Source organism: Falco peregrinus, chromosome 7 (genome assembly GCF_023634155.1).
Source record: "Falco peregrinus isolate bFalPer1 chromosome 7, bFalPer1.pri, whole genome shotgun sequence".
NCBI classification, from domain to species: Eukaryota; Metazoa; Chordata; class Aves; order Falconiformes; family Falconidae; genus Falco; species Falco peregrinus.
In genome coordinates this window covers 14,312,015-14,339,856 of record NC_073727.1, presented here as the reverse complement: position 1 = coordinate 14,339,856, position 27,842 = coordinate 14,312,015, and the positions used below count along the sequence as shown (strand labels likewise).

Here is a 27,842-nt window from a genome sequence, read left to right as displayed (position 1 = left end):
CTCTGTGTGGGGAGGAATGTGTTTTTTATCACGTACCCTAACGTTGTCCACAGGCTGTTCTTGTGGGATGAAGAATGTAGCTCTCAGCAGAAACAGGATCACACCAAGTCTGAAAAACTCAGCAATATGCAGAGCTACACCAGAACTGTGACTGTGCTTAGGACAGATTAGAACCCAGTGCAGTGGTGTGTCTGTATGTCTTCACAGGTGGCTTCACATGCCTTTTATTGATTCCAACCAAATTGATGCTGACCTTCAGGTTATACTTTCCTTTATGGACATCTTACTTCAAAGCCAAGTTTCTCATTACAGAATTTTGCTTTTTTGAGTTACCTTTCTTGAGGGAAAAAAAAATCACAACCAAAACACCCCCCCCCCCCCCCCCAAAATCAATTAAACAGAAAAATGAAAAATGCAAGTTGAAAAAAAATTATCTTTGCAAGACTACAGGATACCTGAACAAATATTGTGGACATTACCAAATTTTAAAATTAAAATATACACTTTTGGCTAATAATCATGTGAAAACCAAGAGAATAGTTTTCAGTTATGGAAGAGATACTGGAACAGCAGTTAAGAGTGCCACTCTTGCAGAGTTAACAATTATAAGCTGAATTGGAAGCTGAACAAATAATTTTCCAGCCATATAAATCATTAAAGTTTGTTACATTGATGTATCCCTGACTGAGGTAATCCAACCATGTAATGAAATATACAATGTGTTATTTTCCTCTGGATATCATTCCCATAGGTTTTACAGTTGTTGAAAGTCCATTTGTGGAGGTTTTTTTGCAAATACTTCTAAAATGATGAATAATCTTTACTTAAAAGACTAAAAATACATGCCAGCTATTATCATATATAAGATCTGGCAGCAGTTAAAATGTTGGTATCTGAACTTACCTGACAGCTTCTTCGAACAACTTTTACTAGGTGTTCCTTATAGGATTAAATATTTTTAATTTGTGCAATTTGTTCTTTGTTCTATAAGTAAGTCATGTTAAAGGGAAAGCAAAAATGTTCCAGATATTAGACAACCCATCTAATGAATAGCAGTAGCTTTTCTTGCAGTCACTTCATTAGAAGCCAAACATCACGATCAAACTTTCATTGCATATTCATGCAAGGACTGATTCTGAATCCTCTGGAGCAAGTAAAGCTCAGTAGAAGTCAAGTAAAGCTCAGTAGAAGTTTTAGGTGCTCCAACAGAACAAGAGCCCAGTGTTTCCCATACTTGCAATTTTTCCATTACAAATGCATTTTATTTGCAAAAAGTTGGCACTGATTGTAGGCAGAGCAGGCCAGATGTTCATCTACCTTCACAGGCAGTGATATGTAAGTCACGCTAGTTTATCATGGCTGTGGATCTGATCCGGAGGTCTGTGCTCAGCACTGTCCCGTGATTTGTGCACACCAGCACCGGGGAGCCATATGGAGCTACCAATCTGATTTCTTAGCATGAGGCACCACTTTGGCCTTGGTTCGAGGAGACCCACAGGAAGCAGTGACCTGGCCCAAGGGACCTGCTTTTCCATTGGTTCTAGCTTGACCTCCATGCAGGATTTCCAAACATCGCAGCTTTTTGTCCTGAATGTCTGGTTGGTAAGTTTAGTATATCAGATTTGCAAAGTCTGCGAATAATTGGCCCACAAATTATGACTGCAGCAGGAGAGCTTGATTTTTAAAGCAGGAGGTAGGCAAACAGGTGAGAAGCACAGGTACAGCTACACTGGTATGGCATACCACAATGCAGGGATGTATATAGCATTTACAGTCAAAATTAAACACTGTTAAGGCAGAGAACCTATCTGAAGATGTAGGATAGGGAAGCAGCTCAGTGGTCCATCCATCCAGGGGTGGCTGGCAAAGGAAGGTTAGTGCCAGGCAACTTTTATTCCCGGCATTTGTACTGGACCCAGAACGGTGCCATGGGTTGCTGTGTCCCCACCAAATGTAAAGGGCTCTGCAAAAACAAGAAAATTAGTAGAATCATTTAAGTTAGTTAATGGAATTATCATCATGCTTTAGTATTAAGATACAAACATATTCTTGGAGCTTCAGTCTTAAAAGAACCAAAGCTAAATACCGAGAGTATTTCTTGGCTTTGCTGAAGCCACTGAGTAGGGCCTTCATGGATTACTTTTATTCCACTCTGATAGAGTCTGACAGAGACACATGAAGTCTTAAGAAACTCAAATGATTTTGAATATCTTCGCTAGCATAATAGCCTGTGGGTGCAGACCCAAGTTACAATCCACTCCAGTGAGAGCTGGTGTAGCAACACACCATCAGTCAGGAAGAAACAACCTTCTTCCATATTCTGGGTGGACTTCCTATCACTACTTGAGATCAGCTCCCACGTTCTTCAAGGAGAGGAATTAAATTCTCAGAGCTTCCATCTTCCAGCCTAAAGGGCAATCATACAAAGCCCCTGCCACTCTAAGCTTCTCCCTTTTCTCCTTGGCAGTTTAGCTATAGAGTATGTGTGTCATGTTTAGGTTGTGACAGATAGGTACACTTACTTAGCAACAGTGCATGTTTGGGAGGAAAAATGATTTTTAGAAAGTGGAAAGGAGACAGTGCATACAGAGGAAGAAGTTACTGCTTAGAGTGGAGACTGCACCACTCACCCTTAATGGTAAAACCTTTCTGTTTCATGGTTGCTCCTTCATTCTTACCCTAATCATTTATCTTCCATCACTCGATATGTAGTGGAAGAGCACCGTGAGTGCTGCATCTGATTTCCTGTCTTTAAAGTATTAATCCAGTTCCCTATTCATTGTTTTTATGAACAGCAGAAAGCAGTAATAAAATCTTTTGCAATATTTATGTAATGATAAGACAAAATACTTTTTAGGTGCTTTCTTGTATAGACAGTGCAGTACCACAAACATTGCTGGAGTTACTCTGGCTTTTCTGAGTTAAAACAAAGATGGAATTATTCATTACATGTTTTATCAACACTCCTCTCAAAATTTTGCTTCATTATACATAACCACAGTTGAGCACGGTTGTTCATCTGAGCGTGGTGAATGAAGGATATAAAGATGTGGAATGCTATATAAATGCACAGATCTTTTACCTCCTTTGGTACTGCATCCAAAAGCACAAATTCATATTTGTATAGGAATAGCACAACGAACAACTGGATTTCCATGATAGCAAACCACCTGCAAGAAAAGGGAGGAAAACATCAGCTATCCAGCCTAACAATCACACATGGTTTATCATCAGATAAGAAACGGGGTGTCTTTGACAGATTTTACATTCCATGTTTTAGTTCTGCCTGAAAGTTTATCGTCAGAAGGAAAATATGCTGTAGCTTTGTTCAGCTTCTGCATCACCGAGCAAAGAACACGAACGCAGCAGCTGTCCCTTCTTTCTAGTGAAACATTAGACCAACAGTATCCCTCTGACACCCTATTTTAAAACAGCCCCTTATCATTATGGTTTTTTCCACTGTGTAAACATTTACATTCTTCTAACGCTTGCTGACTTGAAGTAACTTCATAGGAGTGAGAAGACAGTCAAATATAGAAAAGGCTATATGACTAATTGTGCTATATAAAGTTATATAATACAGCTGGGAGTCTGATGACATCAGAGTAGCTGTGACAGCGGGAGTTATTATTTAATGCGTCAGCATTAGAATGCAGTATGAGACCCAAGGGCATGATTTTTTTTTTCTGTAACACTCTCAGAAAGGTCTTTCTTACTCAGTCCGGAGAAGATTTCAAATAACTGCAGGTGAACTCCTCTAGGCTATTATTTTTTAATGTTTATACGTACAAGCGCCTTCTGCATTTAGGGACTAGCATGCACCTACGCCAGGTCATAGGATTAGTCACTTGCAGAGTTAGGCATGGTTTAAATACCTAGTTAAAATTGTGATACTACCTTGCTCTTCTACACAAGTTATTTTCCATTATCTGAAAGAAGCTGGAAAAGTTGGGTAAAGCAACTGTTGGGGAATTCACTGGGAAGAAGGCCACATGACTGCACGTGGTGTCAGCCTGGGTTTGGCCTGGCAGGTGTGAAGAGGAAGCTAATAAGCCCCAGGAGCCCCGCGCTGACTCCTGACTCCTGCAGAGCCATCCAGATCTGCGCACTGAGCCGTCCTGTGCTCCAGAATGGGAGGATGCCTCTTTGTTTTGGTGTAGCATCAGACCCAACTTACCTCTGTGATTTCCCATCGGAACTACCTTGAGATAGAGAGCTTTTGGTGACCTTGGGCTTGGGGGAATGCAGTGCAGGGATATTTCAGTGGAAATCAGCTCAGGTCAGGCAGGATTTACTAGCCCAAATGCCATGCTGGCAGCACCGGACAAAGGTGGGCTCCTTGCAGCCACTGCGCTGTTTGCACAGTGCAGCCCTGGGCCCTGCTGCATGAGCTCCTGCCTCTGAGCCATCCTCACTGGTTTGGCACGGATGTACCATGATGCAACCAAACACCAAAATGCCTCTAGGTTGCCCTGACAGTGGAAATGCTGTGTTTACAGAGGGCTGTCCTCCAAACACACGCAGAGCGGGATGCAGGCTGGCCCACTGACACCTCTGTACCTGCGGCGGTGTTCATCTGTGATCTGTCTGAGCAGCAACGGATATAACCAGCAACTGGGCACAGCACTTCCCACCGTGCCATCTCAGAGTGCTTTTCCCAACAGGCTGCTGCTGTTACTCTCCTCTGCAAATAGAGGTGCTGAGACACAAGGGTGATACACACATGTCCAAGGGTGGCCAGAGGGACAGCCCAGGAGTGAAAGGCAGGACTGCAGACCCCAGTGTGTCCTTCTCGCCCACAGCACATTGTAATGAGCAGAACCCATGAGCTTTCTTGCAGCTTAGTTCCCACCTGTCTTTCATATTCATGACTGAGTCCTAGAGCAGTTTTTCCTGTAAAAACTCTGAGTCGCTAATGCCTTTCTATTTTATTTAGTGACAAGGGGGTTGGACAAAGATGTCCTTTCTGAAATCTTGCCCCCAGTGCACTGCTACGTATTGGAGTTGTGCTGGAACTCAGGAGCCCAGCTGTGGACTGAGGTCCTGCAGTAAATGGAGTCTGAGAAGGAAGTCACGACCGTTGTGCTGAAGGGTTTACAATGCCAGCAAAGGATAGGAGACAACAGACAGAGCTATGCAAGATAAGCACAGTAGCACAGGCAATAGTCACCTGGTTAGACAAAAGTAGCTTCACTACCATCACATTTTTCCTTTAGGTAAAAAAGATCGCACAGAAATGACTTTTGGGAGCTCTTCCCATGTCAGTTTGCAGGAATATTTGACAAATAAGTTATTTTCTAGTTTTCCATTTGATTAAATTAGCTTATAATTTCATGATGAATGTTAGCAATGGAGAAATTAAATGTTTAAGACATTTCCCTTATAAATCCCAGTACTGAATCAAATGAAAATGCATCTTAAACTTGAAATATCATTGTTTCATTCAGTCATACCAAGGAAATCTGCAACCTGGGATCTAGATACATCCCTTGATTTAATTTCCCTTCTTCCAAAACCAGCATATTATTCTTTTAGAATTATTGCTGAAAAGCATAAAGGTGTGTGTTACCATGTGGACTGCCAAAGGGTTTGAAAGGACTTTTTCTCATGTTAGCAAGAAAAAGATTCTCCATCCATTGACTATGTAGAAATGTTATGATATTCTTTCTAACGACAAACTTATTTTAAAGATATTAGCAGAGTCCAGAGAACAGCCTGAACAAAGAAATAGGTCAGTACACATAAACAAGCAGCTTTCAGAAACACTGTTTTGCAGCTTGTGCTGTACCTGCAGATGCCTCTCGTGAGTTCTGCTGTCGCCCTTGCCGGGAATGGGGCTGTGCTCATATTTAGCTCAGGAATATGGCACGAGCCATGGAGGTACAGCAGTGAGTGAGCACTTTGCTCTGGCAAGCCTAAATAGTGAATGCATTTTTATTCATGTTGTTTATGTCTTTAATGCCTTCACAAAGTTTTATCTGACACTCATGTCTGGCCTGCTATAGGGTGCAGATTCAAGAATGCAGATCCTCTGTGACACCCTCTCGATTCCTTGCTCTGCTTGGGACTCTTGAGTTAAATTGACTAGTTTTATGGATTCTTGGTTACTTGCTGCTTAGAGGAGACCAGGTTTTGAAGGCAGAGGACTGAGCATAGAGATGTTTGAACACAGAAATGAGGAGCAGCTGGCTCCCTGGGCCTTGTTCCAGGAAGAGGGACAGCAGAGAAAACAAACAACAGAAGGAATGCAGGAAGCATCGAGACTGGCATTGCTGGAGGAGTGAAGAGAGGCAGGATCTGCAATTTAAGCCCTTCTGAAATCGTGTGGGCCTTAATGCAAAGACAAGAGTCAAACAGAGAGGAGCCAGTTAAGACATTTGAAGATTAGCAAACATGTCGATGACATCATAGAGGATGGAAAAAGTGTCTCAGACCACCAAGAGAAATGTTCTTTAGGTTAGTTTAGAACCAGTTTATGGCAACCTCCACACCTCTGTAAACTGGCATGTTTGTAAGTGCAACAACCCTCCCCAGATGAAAAGATGCCTCAGCAGCAGCAGAGTGAGGCTGATTCCCTCCCTGGGAGATATCCTTTGATATAATAGAGTCAGATTCTACTTTTACATCGTGACTTTACCTGTCTTTTCCAGGAATTAAACCACTTTCAAATCAGTTAAAGAACGTCCAGATAATACTGAACATTAGGGGACTGGCAAAGAGCAAAGCAGTGAAAACACTTTACCTCCAAGTGTAAGAGGAGCCCCATTCAAGAGAGTTGTTCTCTGCAGGGTTTGGGAATAAATAAACCCCAGCTGTTTCACTGACCTTCCTGGACACTGATGCTTCCCTCCTCCAAATGCCACAAAGCTGTCCAAGAAAGCATTCTTCTCTAAATTTGCCTCTTTCCAACGATCCTGTGGGAAGAAACTTTTTTTTTCCAAATCAGCCTTATATAAATAAAGCTTAACTTTATTTCTCCAGGCTAAAAATGACCTTGGACAGCTAATCCTCAATACAAAGTTGCACTGATGCCATTTTTGTGCATTCAACCTGTTGGTGGCAAGAGTCTGAATTCAAAAGGCAGTACCTACTCAGGAAAAGAAATTAGGGTCACATTTGAAACATACTTGGTGCCTCAAAGTGCTAGTGCTAGAGAGGTTTTAAAAATCACCCTGAAAGCATTCTTCCTGTACACACACACACCCTCCTTTTTTCTAAATCCTGGATCTTGAGCTATTGAAATGCCTATAAAAATGTGACCATCTCCTTTTAAGTAGATGCACAGTCAAAGCAAATGTTCAACCAGTACCTTCCCTCAGCCACAAAATTGTATCAGGGCGCACAGATGGCTCGTGCAGATCTTGCTCAGCAGCCATTTCCAAGGTGCTGTGCACAGACAAATGCAAGGTGTATGAGCCGTAACACAGGTGAGACGCAAGGATTGCACAGTCCCATTCTCAGGTGCAAGCCGGTGTGTGAGAAAAAGAACTATTTTCCAACAAAACCAGCCTGTCTGTACCCTGAGGGCTCCTTGCTCCATCCTGAGCTGCTTTAAGAGCAAGGGAACAACACAAGGAATAAAGCAATATGGGCTAAAGTTTGTGTGAGTGACACTGACAGAAGTAAATCTCTTGAATGCTGAGTGACAAACTATACCAGCTTCCAGAAACTCAGTGCAGCTCTACCAAGGCCTTCAACTAAAGCCCTGTCAAGTTTATGGTGGCTACCTGGTCTGATGAAGCTGTCTTAGAGAAGGTGTAATCTTGTGGGTGGTTTGGGTTTTTGTTTGTTTGGTTGGTTGGTTTGGTTGTTTGGGGGTTTTGTTTGGGTTTTTTTTGGGGGGGGCGGTTCAGCTATGGCTGTTTTCTGAAGAGGAAACCTATTAACATCAAAATCCAATAAAAGCAAGAAAAAAATCTCAGCGGTGCTGAAGCAAGGTGATACATTTGGAATGGCAATGCCCTATTCCTCATGGAAGAAATGTGAATTTCTAAAAAACAAACTAGCTTGTTTTTTTAAGAATTATGTAACTAGAGGGTAATGCATCAGGGTTTCTGCTTCGGATTTCAGACAGGCAGGAATTGTTATAAGGGATTTTAAATTGGTGAAGAGTTTGCTAGAAGGGAAATTTTGTTTAAATTACTCCTTAATGCATTTCTATAAAAAAGACAAACTGTTCCATATCAGCTGGTGCTAAAAAGAGCAGTTTACAAGCCTGCCCACGCGGCCACCTGGAGTGTAATAATAATCAAGAAACTCTAGATGAACTACTGAATTAGCAGAGCTAATATCTACAAGAAATCATCTGACTGGAAAGACCAGCGAACCTAGGTAAATACATGGAGATGAGCTATACAAACAAATGAGAGGAAGAGGAAAGCACTTGGAATCTTAGCATCATAGAATTGGTTAGGCTGGAAAAGACCTGTAAGATCATGGAGTCCAACCATTAAACTAACACAGCTGAGTCCACCACTAAACTGTGTCCCCAAGTAGCACATCTACATGTCTTAAATACCTCCAGGGATGGTGACTCAACCACTTCCCTGGGCAGCCTGTTCCAATACTTGACAACCCTTTTGGTGAAGACATTTTCCTAATCTCCAATCTAAACCTCCCCCGACACAACCTGATGAAACAGCCTCTTGTCCTGTCACTTGTTACCTGGGAGAAGAGACCGACCCCACCAGCCTACAATCCCCTCTCAGGCAGCTGTAGGGAGCGGTAAGGTCCCCCCTGAGCCTCCTCTTCCCCAGGCTGAACCCCCCCAGGTCCCTCAGCCGCTCCTCATCAGCCCTGTGCCCCAGCCCCTGCCCCAGCCCCTGCCCGGCTCTGGACACGCTCCAGCCCCTCCACGTCCCCCTGCAGTGAGGGTCCCAAAGCTGAACACAGGGGTCCAGGGGCGGCCTCACCGGTGCCCAGCGCAGGGGGACGGGCACTGCCCTGCTCCTGATGGCCACACTCTTTCGGATACCAGCCAGGATGCTGATGGCCACCTGGGCACACAGCTGGCTCATGCCCAGCCGGCTGCTGACCAGCACCCCCAGGCCCTTTCCCACCAGGCACCTTCCCAGCCCCCTGCCCCCAGCCTGTAGCGCTGCCTGGGGTTGCTGTGACCCAGGGGCAGGACCCGGCACTGAGCCTGGTCGAACCTCGTGCCATTGGCCTCGGCCCATACCCCTCTGCAGAGCCTCCTGCCTTCAAGAAGATTAACACTCCCCCCGCAACTTGGTGTCATCTGCAACCTGACTGAGGGTGCACTCGGTCCCCTCGCCCAGATCATCGATAAAGATATTAAACAGAACTGGCCCCAGTGCTGAGCCCTGGGGAACACCGCCTGTGACCAGCTGCCAGCTGGATGTAGCTCCATCCACCACCTCTCTCTGGGCCCGGCCAGCCAGCCAGCTTTTAACCCAGCGTAAAGTATGCCCATTCCAAGACATGAGCAGCCGGTTTCTCCAGGACAATGCTGTGAGCAATCACGTCAAAAGCTTTACTAACATCCAGGTTGATGACATCCACAGCTTTTCCCTCATCCACTAAGTTGGTGACCTTGTCATAGAAGGAGATCAGGTTAGTCAGGCAAGATGGGTTCAATCAGTGGGATCTTTCCATGATGAGCTTTGAATCAAGATCAAAGTGACATAAAGTATTACCATATTATTTGCAACATATAACTGAACTTTAAAGTCTTGCTTATTCCTACAGGCTCCTCTTTTTGTGCATGTTCTCTGTATATACCACCATCCCCCAAACCAACTTTAAGCCAATTTGTCTATGTGCTTTTGTTGTGAAATGAGTGAAGAGGAGAAAAGACAGCAAAATGCTCACACTAAGAGTGACAACTTACAGGTTTGAACATTTCTGGGTCAGGAAAATATTTTGGATTTCTGTGCAACCAATACGGTGACAACATCAGCATGTCACCTGCAGGGATGGTGAAATTCTGAAAAGGAGAAAAAAACTCTAAGAAAACAGAGAAATCACATATTCAACTCACAGTCTTTCCTTAATACTTCTATTCCATCAGCAGAAGATCCTAACAGAGGACAAGTGAATGTGGTAAAGCCGCTATGGGCATATTACATGTTTGAAGCTGCTTCGTACTGTTGCCACTTTTTTCCCATAAAAAAAAAAAAGTCATAAACAGTGGAGAAGATGGAAAGACTATTTTTGTTCTAATTTGTTTTTTTAGGTATTGAAATAATAGAAACATGATTTCTGTCTTTCCTGCTTCTTGATGTACCATGTGAGCTGGTACTTTTTTCTAAAACTTTTGTTAAACACTTCCTACAGTGCAAACAAATTCATAGAAAGTCTCATATCTCAGTAAACCTTTATGGGACTTTAGTATGAAATAGGCATGAGCGCTGATTCTGTAAGATAGTGTTTTTCTCCCAAACATTTATTAGTCCGACTTCTGAATGCTGGCATTCCATTCTGAGTGGCAGTGAAGAGGATGAATAGAAAAGAAGTTTTATCAGTCACTAAATCGTGGTCCCTTCTACTATACTTGTTGTGTCTGATTACTACTTCATATACCATCAGCACAGTATCTCCAGCTCAATTCGATACAATCTAAAATCAATTCAAAATTAAAAACAAAGACTGAGCAAGAGAAGCAAAACCACTGTTAAATTAGTGATGCTGAATAATTCTGTTAAACAGTTATGTGAGACTGTGCAACACCTCTACTATTTAATTTTATCCAGATCTGTTGGGAGATTCCTTTCTAGACAAATCATACAGCTTCCCTTTGGGGGGAAAAAAACCAACAAACCTCACCTGAATTCTTATTGGGTTTACTACTTTCTTGGTGATTGCACCTGGAGACCTCAGCCGTATGGCTTCCAAAGTGCACCATTTAATAAAAGGCAGCTTCTTAAGGTCCTCTTCAGAGACTTCTAGCTGATCTTTACCTGTTGTGGCATGAGAAAGATGACTGTGTAAAAACTAGACTTCATACCTGTTCTGATACACGCTGACATGTCTTGCTTTGGAACTTTTGACAGAATACCTCAAGACTTCGAGACCTTGCTTACACCCAGAAATTTTCTTTATATTTCAAAGTAAATAAATGGACCAAAACCAGTACAATTTAAGGAAAGTCACTGAAGATAATCTAATAAGTCTGAGGTAGGTGGAGATACAGCATAAACAAAGGTCATCTTTGAAGTTGAGAGTCCCTGGACTTTTTCAATACTTTGGTAGGACATTGCATGGAAATCTCTGGGACTGTAGGCACCAAGACAAGAAGCCATGGCTGAGCTCCTGGGCTGCGTTAACACTAGTGAATGAAACAGGGCCAGGAGAAAGGCTTAAGCACTGGTTTGTGATTTTCCTTATTGGTTAATTATTGACACGTTCCTCGATACGGTTTGACCCATGTCAACTAAGAGTCTTCCATGAAAGTCTGAGCATGGTTCAGGGAACTGCATATGTGAGTGACTGCTCCCAGTAGGCGACTGGTTTTTGAGGGAAAGAGATCAGTCGTGGGAGCATGAATCATGCCAGACAAACTGCCCTCAGATGAGGCAAGAGAGAACAGGTCCTGGCCTGTTTTTCCACAGAATAGCTGTAACTGGTGAACATCACACCGTGAAATGCAGCTGAATTGAGAAACCTTGTCTGACCCTGTCATAGATGCATGGAAAACCCACAAGACTAGTTAATACAAATCTAGGTCTAAATGATAGGTGTGGGACAAAGAGACAAATACATATCGCCCTTTTTCTACCTTCTTTTGCTAACATCAAAAGGGGTTTTGGTTAAAAATATGTCAAGCTCATGCTGGGTAATGAACTCAGAGCTGGACTCTGTGCTATCACTTGTATCCTTAGCAGCAACATTCGTTATTCCTAGCATTGAACCAAGTGTGCCGTGTGCTGGGCCAACACAAATAAATCATTTCTAGGTTCCAGAAGGACAGGACTAGATTTATTACCTGCTTTGCCAAAAACAGAAGCCAGGTCTTCCATGATTTTCTTGTAAATGGAAGGACAAGAGAGTATGAAAACAAGGGTCCAAAATGCAATCTAAATAGAGATGAAAGTACTTTAATTCTGGAATATGGAACAGAATTACAGTATCTTCATAGCAAATCACAGAGGCAGGTGAAAACATTTGCATATTTTTGTGTGCCTGTTGTAGCTGGGGCACACAGTGAGCTGTGCTTCCCGGGTAAATCCACATTTAAGGGCTCAGATCCTGGGAGATTATGTCTAGTCATCTGCTGTGTACTTATCTTCAGCGAACATTATACGGCTTTGGCTTTGAGCTTTGAAACACTGAATCCTTTCTTTAATTTCAAATAACTAGGTGTTAAAATTAATTACTAAATCATTGTGATTAGATTTAGCTGCATGACTGGAAAAAAATAAATACTAAATCCCTACCAATATTAGCAGAAATTATGTTAAATAATTTGCAGGGCATTGTCATAGAGTGACACTAAAATGGACAGGAAAAGTTTTAATTAACAGGAAAACAAGCAGTAGTATATCCCCTTTAGGAATAATTTACTAACTGATTATGCAATGAAGTTGAAAATCAAGAAATCTAGGAAAGGAGAAAATCCTCTTAAGTAGGATGAAACCAGAAGGACTTGCAGCACTGCCAGGAGTCTCCCTCCTCTTGCTGAGCTAGCAGGAGATGCAGCCTGCACACAGATCTGGTCACAGGCCATCTGTGCTGGTGAGGGATGAGAACTCTTACTGTTATTTCCCAAACAGCCCCACGTGGATGCAGCCCTCCTTCTGCAAAACAAATATGGTAGCTTAGTTTTCTTGTACAGCACCTGGACGATGTGGCTTCACTGCATGGGCTGAGGAGGGATAATTGAATTGTTTCAGATAAGAGGGTCTAATGGACTTGTAAAAAATCCCCTTGGAAGGTGAAAGGCCTTCTTTTCATCATTCCAGTCACCAGAACAGTAGTTGTGACTATTCTGAGAAAGCAAAATATCTGTATGTCTATTTACAGCTGAATATTACAGAAGTAAGTAATGATAGGGTTGTGGAAGGAATGTCAGTTATCCTGGTATCAGACAGGAGGCCATGCCTCTCACTCATACCAACACGTGAATCCACAGAAACTTCACTGAAATGGATGAAATTCCTTTAGGGTAAAATGTAGTAATATCCAGTCTTAGTAAAAACCGTAGATCTATCCATTAGGAGTACATATAAAAATAACTCGCTACCATTTTTTTCTAAAGCACATCTGTAACAGACATAACTGTGCTGGAAAGAGCTTAGTAGTCATGGTAAATAAAGGATGTTTTTGCTGCTATGGATTTTTCATCTGAGAAATTCCTATAAATGTCTTTGGTCAGCTTAAGCTATGTTAGATGTATTTGTCTTGTTAGCATGCTTATATCTGTATCATTAGTCCATCAAATCTGTTTCTAATATAGACAAAACTTAAGTGGCAGCAGAATCAAACTTGCTTTTCTTCCCCTAAAGCCACACTGGCATTTGTACAGCAGATCCCCCAAAGCAGAAGAGCCAAATTCACTCAAGGATTTACACACAGATGAAGTTACGCTATACTACGCTTTTGATATTCTTTACAATTGGCAACACCAGGCTATTTAAAATAGTCTCTACTCTATACAGCCACAGTGCTTCAAAACAGAGTTAAATGCTCTTCACAGCTTAAGACTGCGATCTTAATAGCTATTAGACACATGTTCCTGCAATATGATGATAAGGGACATCATAATTTAGGAAAAATACAGGAAGAGCTTTTCTTGTCATTGCTTCTGTGACATTGCAGCCTGGGTATATTTGTAGTGATGCATGTGGGCGTGATAATCCCTTCTTTGGAATACATGCTGTGTGTGTGACCTCTGGTTCAAAGTCTTTTCTTCCAAAATACAGGCTTTTGAATAGGATGGAGAGGAGGTGTTCCTCTAGCTGATGTACTTACAGGGACAGCATTTGCTTGGGAAGCCCAGAGCATTAGGAGACCGTAATTGGGAGCTAGATGTTTTCCTTGCAAGTTATCCAGGAGATGATGCAGTAGTGTCTGTTAGAAAGAAAAGATAATCATGTGTATTTCCAAAAATATATATCAATCTAGTTTAGGGTAGGGCTTACTAGAATTCAAGGATATAACATAGACAAAGAGAGGTAATGTTAATTATGGTTTCTTTGCAGTCACAAAGAGAAGACAGCTGTTAAGAGAAAGTGAGACTCACTCAAAGGCAGGGGGCCAGAAGTCAACGCACCACGTGAATCCCTACTGAACACTTGCACTGCATTTCATTTTCTTACAGTTTTTAGGGGATTTGGTTCCCTCACTCCCCATTGTTGTTTGTACATGGAAGAAAGAAAAATCTCTATTCTTTTTCAGTTCCTGCTCTAATTCTCTACTTCAAAGAACCTGAAAATGGCACTGAACCAGTTGAATGAATGGAAATATTCTCTCTGTTCCTGCCAAAAAGGTGCTTGTTACGAAAAGATGGCCTGATATATCTGCAAACTCCCTAGTTCCAAGTGCTTTGTTAGTGACCTAACCAGTGACTTCAATGGCTTGATATTCTTTGAAGCTATAGCAACTGTGTGATGTTCTGGGATCAGCTTTTGTTTATGGTATTTCCTTAAATACAGGGCAACCATGCGTTCAAGGCAAAGCTTCCTGTCTGCTTTTTAGAGGGGAAAAAACCTGACCTTGAAAAAAAAATGACTACTTCTATTTCCAAATTCCCACCCAATCTAAGGCACTGGGTTCATGCCTCCTAGTTCCTGCACCTTCTTACCTCCCACCATCCCCTCTCCAGCCCTCTCTTTCTTTCCACTATTCTGGTTTATTTTATGAAAGAAATTATCTTGGTATGTAAAGCTTTTAAAGTCTAAACAAAACCTGGTTTGTTTAGTGATCTGTTCTATAAGCATTTGGTAGATCAAAATTCCCAGGCCAGACTGCTGTCGCATTTGTCAGCCGTATAGACAGAATTCCTGCCATAGCTAAGGAGAATAACCAGGGGACAACTTATCACAGCTTTGACACAATCAATATTTAGGGTACTTGGCTTCCAATCCAGTAATCTGCTATTTTCTACTAGTCTGGCTGCTAGAGGATCTACTCACTCTACACCAGGGTTTAAAAATAGTACATGTATGGTTTTGAAATTTCACAGCACTGTGCCCTCAGGGAAACAACTGAAGAGGTCTTTCTCTCACCTCTTTCAACTGCGATACTGGAAGCTTGTGATGGGTCGTAGCTCTAAACCCTTGGCTTAAAGTTCCCTAGAGGAAGATGTCAGTTCTCAGAATTGTAGAAAATAAACTAAACTGAGGAGTAAGAGACTCAAATTTCTGAGTCTGTCCTAATGTAGGTGACAGCAATACTGGACAATTAAGGTATAGCTATAAAAGCTGACATATTTGGCTTATTTCTTCCAGTACTGAAATAATTCCTGCCCTCCGTCACTTCAGTCAGAATATATACAAGGAAGTCATCTTATTTCATAGCCTCAGATGTTTACCTTGGATGTGGTCTCTGAAGGGTTGGTCCTTTCAGCATCTGACACTACTTTCTCAAATAAATTTAGAAGCCATTTTTTGGATTTAGACCAGTTCCTGTAAAGAAAAGCAATCAACAAGAAGTACTTAACTGAGGCAACACAAACAAAATTTCCTTTTCCATGAGAAGGGCTCTTCCGTTTTTTTTCCAAAAGCCCTGGGGCAGCAGTCAGTTGATGAATACTCAAGTGTCAGTCTGACTGACAGTAGTGTTGACTGACATGAGGAACAGCATGTCCAAGACCTTCACCTTGGCCAGACTTCATTTTGCATCCAGGACCTGTGACTGCAGACTCCTAGATTTTCATATCCATTTCACTACAGGTTTTCATTGTGGCTTTGGAGAGATTGGCCTACCATTTAAAAAATGATTCTCCCTAAGAAAATCAAAGCCACAGTTTTAGAGCATACTTAATTCTTTTTGAAGGCTATTTTGAGGTGCTTACAGCACTACCATGGCCCCGAGAGCACGGATAGGCTCTGCATGCGCTTCCTTCCCTTCCTCAGGGTTTAGTTGCCTCTATCCAAGGTCAAGTCTGTGACAGTGCAGCCACATAACCTGGGATCAGTCTGCTGGAAAACAGCTTAGGTGTGCGACGGAGCAGAGAGATGCCCCGTTGGGGATCCCCTCAGCTTGTGACTCACATTTAGGCTCAGGCCTTTTCCTATTTCCCAGTTCTGCTGCTCCCTGACAGCTGGACCCTGCCCATCTGAACAAAGCTGTTTCTGCTTTATGCCAGGAAAATGCATGAGACAAGGTCAGAACTTTTTTGAAGTATCTAGCTGAAAACCTGCCTGACCCAAGGACACACCATCAATAAAGACAGTAGATCACCCTCCGGGGGAAATGTCTCCCATGGCTGATATTCCAGCAAGCATAATGCCTCTAATGGGTACACCACGAGCATCATCTCTGCTCCGTTACCTCAGGAAGCACTCAGGCATCTGAGAAGCGTATTCAAAGTCCTCATCGTACTTCTGAAAATGTTCTTCAAACTCCTTGATTTCACTCTGACTTGTTGGGCAGATGCCTTTTCCAAACAAAGTGTTCACCACTGCTGGATACATGACGTGCCTGCAAGGACAAGATCCCCGTGACTTACAGGCCACAGGGAAGCTGCAGCAGCAGTTTTAGGGCAGAACACAGCACGTTGAATTACCAACAGCAAAACGGTGGGACTCAAGCGTCATGCCAATATGGAGGGACTGGCACAAGGCTCTTATCTCACTCACACCCTTATCACAGATTTTACGCAGAGGCTGGGAGATGCACAGACCTCAGACTAGTTTTCTGCATGTGGCTGAATTTTATCACTTAGCGTTTGGTCACTTGAGGAGAAAGGCTCTGGCACACTGAGGTCCCCTTCTCCTCAGTATCTCTTATTTCAGGTTATCCCACGAGGACCTTGGGGGCATTGCACAAACCCTTCTGCCACCAAACACCCTGGGAAATCCTTCTTCGGGCTACAGCTTTCCTGGACAGAACAATGCTCTTCTGTTTTGTCTTTGTCTCAGCCCTTCCCTGTTTGCGCCTCTGTTGTCCTGCAGACTGAGCTCCTTTCTTAGACCACTTCACCTGTACTCCTGAGCTCTGAGAAACCCTTATGCAGTCTTTGCTGGGTTCCAGTTACTGCTTCTGTACGTTTATTTTGGGCAATAGCTCTTTCACTTTCCTGCTTTTCTACATATCATAAGAAAGCTGGAGCCACCTGCTGGCTTTGTGGATTTAATTTTGAGGCAGCTACATAACAGTTATCCAGAGCATAGCATTCCAATTCTTTTAACCTGCCTTGTTTGGCAAAACTGTAAGAACAGGTCACACACACACCCCCAATTTACTGTGGATGACTTTTATGCATAGTGTAATTTATCATCTAGCATATGACCATTTAAAAAAAGAAATTAAACAAATAACAGCTGACTTGGATGCCATGACAGCCATGGCAGTGGGAAGAACACCCTGTCCCCAGGGCTGCATCAAGGATGCAGAAGGATGGGATGCCCCATGTAGGACTTGTATGCCCACAGCACCACTGACTCATTGCGGACCACGGTCTGTGCTGGTGCCAATACAGCACAGAACACCAGGTCCACTCCTGCCCTCAGAAACTTGAGCCCAGGTGAAAGACCACAGATGGATTCTGATAGGGGAATAACAAGAAAATGTGAGCCAGTATTATCGTACCAGGCAGTGGTGCACCACGCTACTGATTTGATGACTGTCCATTTTTTCCACAAGAAGCAAATGTGACTTTGATCTCAGAAGACAGGTTGGGGAACACCATGGGATGTGGGGGCTGGCACCCCATTATTGAGACCACTGGGATGAGGGCTGGGAGGTTTCAAAGCCCCGTTCTCCAAAGTTTTTCCCCAGTTAATCCAAACTGCAGTAGTTGAAGTGACAGATGCTCAGTGTTTTAGCTGCAGTAAAAAGCTGTATCTTAGTTGCATTATGCAGAAGAAGCGAGCAAAAGACAACCTGTATGTGAGGCATTAGAAACAGGTCCAAGCCAAAGGCAATATTCTACTTGTAGTCCTGACAGATAAGAAATAGACATTGTCCCAGACAATCAGGAAGGAGTTAAAAGCTCTTGTCACGTGAAATTGCTAGTAAAGGTATTTTTTCTGCATGAAGGATGAAGTTCTGGCTGCAAAATCAGTTGCAGAAGTCTTAAGTTTTGGGCTAAGCTTGCCCCAAAACATGCAGGCAAGGTTTTCATCCTGCTGAAGATCAAGCATTTTGTGTGTTCATAAATTCTTTATAAACATGAGGCTTTTATCCCATCTTTTGGGAAACAGGGTTTGCTGGAAGATGCTGTGTTTTCTTTTTATTTCCAAACAGGTAATTCAGATGATCAAGTGTCACAACACTATCCAAACTAGCCGGCTGCAACAAGGCTTTTACCACCCCATACCAGGTTGACTTCAATGAGTAGCTCCCACACCTTGCCCTGGCACAGCCACCCACCCCCCACAAGGTTTCAAAAGTTCATCTACCGTCCGTGCTGTTTCTCCATCCTCTTCAAGCCAGTTCACCTGCTCTTCACCTCTGCTGTGTCTGGATTCTTCCTTTTCTAGGCTCCTTTCCCAGCCAACCTCTCCTCATCCAGGCTCCCTGCTTCTCCCTCTTCCAGGTCTCTCTTAATCCAGAACAACTCTTCATACAGTCCTTCTCGTTCCTACCCCTTAGAGCTATTTCACTACTTAGCAGGAACCAGCCACAGCTGCACATTATCCACATCGGCCAACCCACCACCCCTGAAGCCAGCCCACAGCTGTATGTTATCAATGCTAATTAACCCAGCTTCATTCCTCTATAATTCCTCTACAATCAAGCTCCACCTGCTTTACAGAAACATCTCTGCTTCTGTAGAGGATAGTCATGCATTAGAGACGGGCTTGCAGAGATCCCTTACCTTACCAGGTCATTGAGGTCGCCTGTGCCCCCTGTGCCCAGACGTGCCATGTGCTCATGTAGTTCCTTACACAAAGTGCCCATGAACATGTGCAGATTGGAGGGACCCATTTTTCCTTTCATCATGCTGTAGAGATTACTGTGGTTCTGATAAAATGCTTCTGCCGGGACAGAAACTAAATACAAAAAGAAACAAAAAACATTTTGGAAAGTAGACAAAATAGATTTTCACTGAAGGGTAGAGTGAATTTTTTTACACATAACTTGTGACTCTAATTTGAATGCTTTAACCCTCATTTTCCTAGAGTGAAATTCCCAGAAAGCTTCTGTCTAACCCTGTAAAGATTTTGGTAAGCCCTCTGCTTCTACCAGTCTGTGTAACATCTTCCTGCCTCATGAAGCTTCAGTGCCAGAATCGACAATCCAGAGATTTCCACCCGGCGTCAGTATGGATGTACAGAGGTGTGCACGTGCTCCACAGAACTGACTAAAATGAAAAATAAATTAATTCAAGAAAAAAAAAGTTTGGGTCTTCATGCTATAGTAGTACATCGTCTCAGTCAGACCGTGAGAGGCTGAGAGAGCTGGGACTGTTCCACCTGGAGAAGAGAAGGCTCGGGGGAAACTTATCAGTGTGGGTAAACGTCTGGTGATAAAGGAGATGAGGCCAGGCTCTTCTTAGGGCAGGAGCCAAAAGGCACAAACGGCAACGCCGGAGATTCCATTGAGACATAGGAATGTTTTTATTGTGAGGATGGTCCAATACAGGAACACTTTGCCCAGAGAGGCTGAGGAGTCTCCATTCTTGGAGATACTCAAAATCCAACTGGGCACAGCTCTGAGCAACCTGCTGTCACTGGCATTGCTCCAAGCAGGGGCGTGGACTAGGTGGACTCCATCAGTGCCTTCCAGCCACAGGGATTCTGTGATTTAATCTCTCTGGCAAGTTGCTTCTCTCCCATTCCACAGTCCAAAATCGCCAAACTACTCAAAGAATTCCTATCTGCATAAATTCACATGGATATAGGCACGAGCTGATGGAGCACGCCATTGTGGATGGCACATATACCTCACCCCTTTCTAATGACTGTTGTACTGCAGGGTTACAACTAATTATTGCTACAAGATGGTCTTCAAATTAAGTGATAGGACAACATACTATTGCTCCAAACCTGGTACACAGAGGTGTAGTGTCTAGCCACAGAAAAGGACCTGATCTCAAACTGGCATTCCTTGATAATAAAAGTAGTAACAGTCTCTGGATGAGAAACCTTTGATCCCTTGAGACTGAATCCAAATCACCTTGCAGGCTTATAGTTCTGGATCCCCACGAAGGAATTTAATTTCACCTTCATTTTATAGCATGGTCATGGGTTAAGATAAGTGTTTAAGGCATGTTCAAAAAGGCAATGAGCTTTGGATTGGGGTTTAATGTTCCTGGGTAACTAGATTTGATTCCCATTAAAAAAGAGCTAGGTCTCATTTACCTGTGTTCTCGACAGCTTGTTGTACTGCCTGTTCAAAATTTAAGTCTTTTGATTTAAAAAATGCTTCAGTGCCTTCTTCCTCAGTCACAAAAGTAAACCGTTTTCCCAGAGCAAATATTGTGAATACAGGGCCATGCTGGAACAAACAAAGATTTCACATTACTGCATTGTTAACACGTTTGACAGAAGCCCCAAGAGGACATCAGTGCTGCTGAGGGGTCAGGAGGGAGGACTTGGTCCTTCCTGCTCTCTGTGCACCTTGGTTCAGAGGTACACAAAGATGAGCATGAATCAGACCAAAATCTGTAGACTTACAGACCAGAGGGGAACACCATATGTGCCTGCATGACCTCCTGCAGAGTAAAAGAGATTCCTTTTCTGATAGTAAAATTTTATATTTGAATGACATTACAGTTCAAACAGTACAACCTACCTGGATTTAAAGAACCCGAGTGATGGGTTACCCACTGCCATAGCAAAGTACCTGCATTGTAAAAATTCATAACCCTACTTACTCCAATTAACATTTTTTTAACAAAACCTCCTACTTCTGCATCTGTTTCAGGTGGGTTTTTTTTATGTTGTTCCTCCCACCCCCCCCACCCCTCACAGTTTATAGGTTCTGCTGATACCAATGATTTCTTTCTTGCATGGGTGTTTAAAGATTAATATCAAAATAGCTAACAAGCTTTGAGCAGAAGAGAGAGAGTTTGTTGAGATTTATATTCAGGGAAAGGTTTTGATGCCATAAATCATTCTTTCATTTTCCCTTAATCTATTATCCTAGAGCCCTCTCCAAACTTTCAGCAATAGGGCTTCACTTCTGTATGAAAAGGATCACTGATATTTGTAGGTAAAGTAGCAAACACATATGCACTACCTACTGGCTGTCAGATTTAGGCTTAAAAAAATGAAAATTAGGAAATGAAGCATCTTTGGCTTAGTCAAGGCAATTTCTGCAAAAGCCTTGGAAATCAGAAGCCCGGCATTTACATTTATATGAGCACCACTTTCTTTTGGCAAAGTTACTGTACATATGGAAATGTTCAGGGTTTTCATAAAGTCTCTACACGCATCATGGAACTTGATTTTCTTTTCCAGGTTACACTGCTGACAAGGGTGAGAAGAGTTTTCTGTTATCTGTTTGGAGTACTGAAAAGCCTCGAGCCCACCTTGCGCACATGGTTTATACCACTGACTTCGACCATTTATTTTGTTGCCTGTGACTGCATTGTAAAGCCTGCTTCATCAAAAGCTCTTTGAAGCCAAGGAAAAGATTCCTCATGACATCAATTGAATTTTGATTGTGTCCTTCAGGTGTAAATTATTAAAGAATGACTGTTTAAACTCTCTGGGTGATAATAAATAAAATACTGTTTTAATAATAACTAAATTGCTAAGGTTGCTTTTTTATGGATAACAGCAGGTCCTCATCATCAGGCTGGGTAAAAATCAGTGAATTTGTACCATGTTTGTTTTTAAATTAGATTTGTTTAAGATTTTGAATTAAGATTAAAATGTACTTAAAACCAAGTTCAAAATAAAATTAAACCTGAACCAACAGCAACTGCAATAAAACTTAATTATTCAATTAAGGTCACACTCAATTAAAGATTGGAACACTTTATTTTAGATGATTACATGTGAGCAAGATGCCTAAGCTGCCCTGATAGAGAATAGAGATTGAGTCTGTGCAGTCAGGGGAGCCTAAAAACTGATTCATCTGACCAGCTGCTGCACACCTCTGTGTAAGGTAAGCTGCACTACCCTTAGCCTCACTGACAGGGCTGACTGCATGTCCACTGGCCATCGGGAAAGCTTGGCCATCGTGTTCACCTGTAAACAACTACACAGACAGTTTGGCTTTGAATCTCACCAAACTCCTGCAATCTATTCACGATAATTAAAATTAAACCAATATTTAAAAAAAAAAAAAAAAGGAAATAAAATAAAGCTCCATAACGGACCTCCAGAACAAGCCAGCTTCATTGAACAGCAGTGATGGTGGATATTCAAAGACACATCTTTCTAGAAAGCAGAATTCTGTGTCCAAACAGGAAATTACAAATAAATATTATATTGGATAAATTATTAAATGTAAAATCAAAATACTAAAAAAGGTTTAAGGATTAAACTGCTAATGGCAATCCCTGTTCCAAATAATAAAGACTTTTCCAAACATACCAGATACAGGAAGTCTCCCAGTATGTTGCTGGGCCTGATAAATGCTCAGAGTAAAGAAACCCAGTGGGGAAGCAATCTAAATTAGCAATTACATCAGTTTAAGGCAAATCCCACCCTGGAGTCTTTCACTGCGAGTAACGGACTGAGACCTTGTTTCAAAGGAAGCATTAAGTAGAATAGACTTCAACATGTGGTAGGTAAATCGGTGATAAATATTTCAAAACCCCAGAGGGATTAAAATATGAAGCTGCAGAACTACCTACCGTGGTCTGTGAAATCACCGCCAGCAACAGGAGGATGGGCAGGCAAACACATGGTGCCTTTCTAAAAGGCTCCTGAAGAAGGACCTGGGAAGCCCCAGGCTGAAGAAGAGCCCAATATAGCTTTTAGGAAGACATAAGTGTGTATGGCCTTAAACATATTCCTAATTCATTCCTTAGAAGAAGGAATTAAAAGTCTACTCATGATCTGGACTCATTTAGGAGTCTAAACTATGAGGAAACCTAGAAACATCACAGAAGAAGAAGGCCTAAAAGAATCATATTCTGAAATTACTCTAAGATCTATTATACGAGTCCTAGTCATTAATTTAGAGCTCTCGTCTTGCTAGGAAAGGAGCAGAGAAAGGAGAGCAAACATCTAAACCCATCCTGTGCCCACACCTTCAACTCACTGTGTGTCTCTGACCCTTCCACCTCAGCGGGGTATACTGAGCTAGGAAAGGCAAAGGGATGCACAGCAAGCGTGAACGACAGTTTCAATGAAAGAAGACTAAGTGGACTTAGATCCCAGGAAAGGTGAAAAGAGAATAATTATTCCCAGTTTCTCATAATGTCAAAGGTCACGGGCACCTACTAAAAGGCAGCTCGTTTAAAACCAGACAATACCTTCTTCATATGACTCACAGTTAAATTATGGATTCATTGCTGTGGGATGCTGTGAAGCCAAAATTATACACAGAGTAACAAAAGAGATTGGGTTATCATAGTCAGATCATCTGGATGCAAATTTCAGGCCAGAAAGTTTCTGTATTATTCATGACCAGAAGCTGGGAAGAAAAAGCAGAAGGCAGCATACTCTTATCTGGGTGTGCTCCTCACACCCTGGTACTGAGCATCCACTAATCGCTGCTGTTTGAGACAGACACCTGAATAGACACTTTCCATTTGTCGCAGTATAATTAAGCTGATGTTCTAATGCAATAAAATCAGCTGCTGGAATAAGCTGCCCAGCAGTTCTGCATTTACCATGTTGTGTTATGGGCAGGTACCAGCGAAGCGTAGGCATCACCTGCCAACACTGTGTTCCAGTTTGCTGCTGTCTGAAAGAGTGTTTAAGGACACCTGATGACATACAGAGATACAGAAAGCAAAATAAAAATCCTCTTAGGATTTAGGGCCTATGAAGCTGCTTTCACTCATGAAAGCTCTGTTTTGTCCACAGACTGGGAAACACCGCACAAAACAGCAACGCCACGATGACAGGCAGAGCTGAGCCTATGTGAAAGCAACACTGCAGAGAAATAAAAACTTCAGAAGGATGTTCTCCAAAATCCCAAAGGAAGGAAATCAGGGAAACAGCTGTTTTTCCCAGGGGCGCTGCCAGGCAGGGAGCAACCACTCTTGGCTGAGACAGCTGCAGTTGTTACGACTCACGCTGGGCCGGCTCTCTCCCTTGGCCTGCACATGCACATGGGTTAAATGCCATGTTCTTTATCTCAGGGACTTTAGAATTTTGATCTTCTGTGTGTGAGACCAGGGTTGCAGACCATTAGCGACTCGACTGTGGACGCTGTCTTTGGAAACTCTCCACCAGAAGCCTTGTCCTCTTCTCCATTCCATTTCCCTTCTACCAAACCTCATGCAGGATGCATGTCCCGTGGCACGTAAGCCAGCAAGCCATCCCTCACGCAACCACACACAGAGAATAAGACTGAGAGGCATCTAGCCGAGTCCTGAGATATGGCACCATGTCCTGAACGCAATCAACATGCTGAGAGCGACGTATGGATCCACAGGTCTGTATGAGAGTGCAGAACAATCTCATGGGTTTAACTGAACTTTTCTTGCGAGCTTCATTAGCAAACTGATAAGAAGCATTTGAAATTCCTTATTAACTCTTACCATGTTTGTCAGGCAAAGTGAGGAGCAACATCCTTTGAATCCAGTATTTGACGTTGCATGGTGGCTCTGGTTACCCACCCTGCTCATCCCAGAGCACCTGCAACACTGCTGTAACTAACTAGGGAGCTTTAGGAGGAAGAGGTGGCATCTTTTTTTAGACCAGAGATTAAATATTTCATTAGGGCAGGGGATCTTTCTTTTCTTAGACACACTAATGATACGAGGGGAAAGCCAGACAATTCTTCCCGCCCACATCATCTTCTGTAGGTGGAAAACAGAAGCAGCAAACTTCAGGCAAAGTGCGGGTTGGAAGCAATGGAAGTCGGGTGTGTTGCTCCAGGGGTTGAGAGAAAAAGCAGCAAGGGATATACACAAAAGGGACAATAATAAGAAAGCTAACTCTTTAAGAAAGAAAAATAAATGAGTGTCACTTTGACAGAATGAAGAATTAATCCAGGGGAGGAAATTTCTAACTGTGAAAGTCCTCCCTGAAGGTAATGACCCTACGGAGCTGGAGAGGTTTCACACTGCCTAGAGCCTGTTTCTACACTAACTTTTAAGAGGAGAGCTTGCTCATACTAAGGACATTTACCCCTGTTCTGGCAATATGAAGGAGCTTGGCATTATTGCAGAAGTATTTTGCAACACTTGTAATGCCTGTTAACGACCTCTTTGGCAGCAGCACCTGTTTTATTTGGCTGCACTATGCTACAGTGCCTACTCCTTCAAAAAGGAGCAGGCAGGAGAAGGCTTCTCTCTCCTGGCCTCAGCATGTCGTGCCGGTGTGGGAGGTGGCAAGGGAAAGGGATGTGCCTGGGGTGTTCAAGGACAGGAACGGGAGAACAAGAGAATAGCCCTGCCCAGGGACAGGGAGACTGCTGGACGGTCGTGCCTGTGATGGAGAAGGCCCTCTTGTCCCTGGAGGCACCCAGGGAGGTCGCAAATTACCAGGATGCTGAGTTGCTGGGCCAAGAAAAAAGTCAAAGGAAAGGTCCTATCTGCAAACACACAGTAAAGGGGAGATATTTAAGAAAGCCTTATTTTTCTGCTTTGCTTTTCAATGGGTTTTCTCCCATTGAAAATAGCTCTTTTTCTGGTTTTTGTCCCAACAAAACCTGGGGTTTATAAAGTCCTTCAGGTGTTTCTAGTGTGTTCAGATGTGTCAGCAGCTGCCATAGCACCACCAGCAGCCTAAAGGGTCTCCAGGGAAAAGAGCATCCAAATGAATGGACTGAGAGCCACTGAGTTTGCATTTCTACTTCAGTGCATTCTTTAATATGTAAAAGTTTTGCTCATTCAATCTGTGAACAAACCCCCACAAAGGACTCTTCTGTCAGGTTTGTTTTAAAATTTTGTCTAAGAGAACTTGCTAAAAGCTTCCTGGGGAAAAAGGCAAGTGAAGTAAGCTTAAATCATGGTGCAACATCTGTCCCCCAAAGGGATTGCACTGGAAGGGACAGTTTGGCAGGCTGCTTTAATCTGGTTGCCACAAGGATGTGTTTTCAACAGAACAAGGAGCTTCTCTAACAGCTTTGTATGAGAAGATTGAAATAAACATTATGATTGTTTTTCTTACATGAGGCTTGATCAGTTTATTTAAGAGATTATATGGCATTGTTCCTGAAATAGTAGGAGACTGGACTGGACTGAGTTTTCTTCCAGTCCTACATTTCTGCCCTAAGACAAACATACAAATAACTGATCATGATATGCACAGATGAAAGATACAGGAAAGACACAGTAATAGAAGGTTAAAACTGGCCTGTTCAGCTCAAACAAGCCAAGGAACTCCAGATCATACACGTGAGCTTACTCTGTGGTGCACCCAAGGTGCTTTAATACAAGACTGACAGCTCTTGAGGTTCTTACACCTCATACTTCAGCTGATAATACTTGACCCTCTGCTTTCATTTAACACCACAAGTTTATAAAAACCAAGCCTGCAAAGAGGTACTTACAAATACGGAATCTAATAGTTCAAAATGAGAAAGCAAGTTTTAAACATCTAGTATTATTTTTTTTCAAATTTCAGGATGTTACAGTGTTTTCACTTTTAGTTAGTTTTTGCAAGTAGTGGGCTGTGCAGTCCTTCAGTATCCAACACCTGAGGCTATTGCCTGACGATATTGCAGTAGCAGGTGGTATCATCACTGAATGACAATGGCAAATGGGGCTTTATGTCAGTATTAGCTGCCTAGAAATTAAGCACCTAATCTAAATTACTCATTTAGGTGCTCTCTATCACACAGACATAGAGAAAGGAAGGCATGTCCAGGGGTAAATCTTCACAGCCACCTTTGGTAATTTTTTTAAGATGGAAAAAGTTGCCTGCCAAGCATGCCTGTGTCTCTCTTGAACGCTGAGGGACAACAGCTGGTACTCAAAAATCCCACCTAACTTTAGGCATGCAAATAATTAGTCTTCTGGTCCCGGCACCTGGCACAGGGCTTTCCACATCATCTGAAACCGAGATGAACATTTAGCCCGACTGCAAAAGCAAAAGAGCAGAGGTGCTGGGTCCAAACGGGATGATCACAGCACAGAGATCATGCCTGGATCAGATCCACAGCTTCACAACGCTACTGGTGCAAAGCCGGTCTTTCACCAGCTAAACACTTCTGACGTGACAAAATGTGACAGGAAAGGGGCAAACAGCACAGAAGTTTCTCCTCGCCTTTCCCCTCGCAGGCAGCTACCCTGAGCACACACCCCCCTCGCAGGCACGCCACGGCCATTACCTTGCTTCTAGCTTGCTCTATAAACTCCAGAGGAGCTTTCCCAAACTGAAATGCAGCTCCAAACCAAGGGATCCAGCTCCTGATGCAAGGAGGGGAGTCCGGGTTTCTCAGCTGAAACAAAACAGCCTTGACAATAAGAAGTCCCAGGACTGCTGCCAAGAGGACAGCCAGAGCCATTTTGCCTCTTCACTGCCGGCCGCAGCAGCTGCTCTGCCTGCTGCATCACCCAGCATGGCTGCGCTGGCCAGGGCGCCCGAGTCAATGAACACGGCCTCTTTTGTCACTCTTGCCAGCTGAGCACTGCCATGGAGACAAGATGTCAAAGCACCAAGCAGCCCAGGGGACAAGCCCTTGTTTTGGGAAAGGCA

At 43.0% G+C, this 27,842-nt stretch overlaps 1 protein-coding gene across 2 annotated transcripts; it reads right to left on the bottom strand.

Moving 5' to 3' along the window:
• Positions 1-196: 196 nt before the first annotated feature.
• Positions 197-27,842, bottom strand: LOC101916882 (24-hydroxycholesterol 7-alpha-hydroxylase). Of its 2 annotated transcripts, XM_005239181.3 has the most exons (12): positions 27,475-27,842; positions 20,430-20,565; positions 18,944-19,118; positions 16,453-16,602; positions 15,491-15,584; positions 13,930-14,028; positions 11,945-12,035; positions 10,786-10,919; positions 9,851-9,946; positions 6,826-6,914; positions 3,083-3,170; positions 197-1,963 (listed from the first exon to the last, which is right to left on the bottom strand). In XM_005239181.3, exons 1-12 carry the CDS (start codon positions 27,649-27,651, stop codon positions 1,892-1,894), a joined length of 1,401 nt encoding a protein of 466 aa, XP_005239238.1. In that variant the 5' UTR covers positions 27,652-27,842; the 3' UTR covers positions 197-1,891. The 2 variants fall into 2 exon arrangements, with proteins under 2 accessions (XP_005239238.1, XP_027644977.1); XM_027789176.2 differs by lacking the exon at positions 20,430-20,565 and having other exon boundaries at positions 27,475-27,595.